At 47.3% G+C, this 2,049-nt stretch overlaps 1 protein-coding gene across 1 annotated transcript; it reads right to left on the bottom strand.

Moving 5' to 3' along the window:
• Positions 1 to 921: 921 nt before the first annotated feature.
• On the bottom strand, positions 922 to 1,779 carry LOC103062507 (testis-specific serine/threonine-protein kinase 6-like). The gene has a single exon (XM_007420396.1). It carries the CDS (start codon positions 1,777 to 1,779, stop codon positions 922 to 924), a length of 858 nt encoding a protein of 285 aa, XP_007420458.1.
• Positions 1,780 to 2,049: the final 270 nt, after the last annotated feature.

Below are 2,049 nucleotides of genomic sequence, written 5' to 3'. Positions count from 1 at the left end.
AACTTGTAACCTCACAACAATTATTTTAAGTTAGTTGATCTTAAGAGAGTTTTAACAGTACCAAAGAGATTGGAAACTACAAGCCTGTGCTTGATGGTAATATCCTATTTTCATCATGTGACTCCCACGCAGAGTCCTTCCCTTCTCTCATATGCTCATACATGCTGTAGTTGGTGTTTAAAATGATCTCCCTTAAGAATCTGATTACAGTATGGGTGGGTTAATTTATCTGACGTGTGGAGGGAGTTCAACAGGCACTGAGCAAGGTTTGAAGCTGAATTGAGATCTGAATCAGAGTATCCCCTGTTCAAGGCCACTACCTCTTACCTTGGCCTCTTGTGGATCTCCTATGAGGGTATTTCCTTTGAGAGTAAGAGAACTCAGGGATGTCTATCCTCAACAGGCCAAGACTCTCATACATATCTAACAAAGGGGAAGAAACCCAGGGTGCAAAGGACTAAAAGCACATAGAAGTCAACAGATGGAAGCTTCAGGGTTTATTTGTGCGTTAGACTTCAGACAACACTATGTTGTTGTAAGTCTCATTGCCTCACCTGCACATTGGCAAGCGTAGGTTCTGTGATGATGTCCAAGTCCTTTGGCAAGGGTCACAGTTCTTTTCTTCTGCCACAGGTTGCACTGATGCCCATTTGTGCAAGGTTTGGGGTGCTGTTCCAATCACTATTTCACTGCCCCCACTACTATCATGGAAGTCCTTGAATTCAGTCTCCTTCAACTTCATATTGTTGCGTCAAAATCTTTCTCCCAATAACCCCCAATGGTTGTCTGAATGCTGCAGGATGGTTGTTTCCCCTCTTTGTAACCCCAGCTTGCTCTGGAGCTTCATCCTTGCCATCTTTTTCCTTGCAACGGCTGTATCAGATCAAAGCTCCAGCTGTGTTCAGTGGCCCTACGTCAGAGTTATCTGGAAGAGGCTTCTTTGTTTAAGATTCCTCCTTTCAGCCAGCTGTTTTTGGCCACTTGCCCTACTCCAGGTCGGGAAGCTGGACTGAACTGAAGCAACTGGGCAATGAGGGATTTGCAGGGTTCAGGTAAGGGAGGGAGACCCTCTGGATAGAAGACCCCCTTCTTTTGGCGGCGGGGCATACTGTGGATGTGGCTGTCATCAAAGGGCATGCATCCGGTAACCATCACATAAAGTACTACTCCCAGGCTCCACACATCATACTTCTTGGGATCATAGGGAATGCCCAACAGCACTTCTGGGGAGGCATAGGCAGCGGAGCCGCAGTAAGTGGTGCTCAGGTCCGGATACCCACGCGACTCCCTGCCAAAGCCAAAGTCAGTCAGCTTTGCTCGACGGCCATCTGCAGTGAGCAGTACATTTTCACATTTAAGGTCCCGATGCACCAAATTTCTGTCGTGCAAGTAACGTACAGCACTCACGACCTGGACAAAGATGTCTCGAGCTTCTGGGACGCAGGGTAGCTTCCCTAGTTGTTGCACCAGTTGTAGCAAGTCAGTTGAAGCAGCTTCCATCACAATATAAAGTTTCCCATTGCAAACTTCAATGAATTCAAAGACACGTACAATGTTGGGATGACGAATTGCCCGTAAGATAGAGAGCTCTCGTGGGAGAAACTTGTGTACAAAGTCAGGGGGTGCCCGGCGTCGATCTACTACTTTGATGGCTAGTGGGCCTTTGTACTTGGCTGAGGTGGCTACCCTTACTTTGGAATAGCTGCCCTCCCCCAGCGTTTGGCCCAGCTTGTAGCCAAGCTCATTTAGCCATCTGTCCCCTCCAGAACTCTTCGACATGGTGCAGGATGCCTTGGAGAGCTCTGCTGGGTATGCCCGGGACTTAGATATTAAAGCAAGGATTGAAGGCTTTAACCCATTGTGTGTGCTTGATGTTGCTCTTCACCCCCTCCCATGTTCCCACTGAGGGCTTAAGACAGGAGCATTATACAACTTGCCCATGTATTGTGATGTGCTGCAGGTGTCATGGCTCATTCCTTATTTAGGTTGCCAAGGCTGGGATGTTAGTTTCTTCATTTTCTTTCTCCATAGAAATATGCACAAAACTAA

The sequence above is a fragment of the Python bivittatus genome, unplaced genomic scaffold, assembly GCF_059951505.1.
Source record: "Python bivittatus isolate LINGU-HERP-01145 unplaced genomic scaffold, Pbiv_v1 ctg000200_np1212, whole genome shotgun sequence".
Taxonomy (NCBI): domain Eukaryota; kingdom Metazoa; phylum Chordata; class Lepidosauria; order Squamata; family Pythonidae; genus Python; species Python bivittatus.
The sequence above is the reverse complement of the archived record's forward strand: the minus strand, read 5'-3'. Positions and strand labels throughout refer to the sequence as shown.

Coding starts and splice junctions, on each gene's coding strand:
- LOC103062507 (XM_007420396.1), bottom strand. CDS start 1,779: ATGTCGAAGAGTTCTGGAGGGGACAGATGGCTAAATGAGCTTGGCTAC.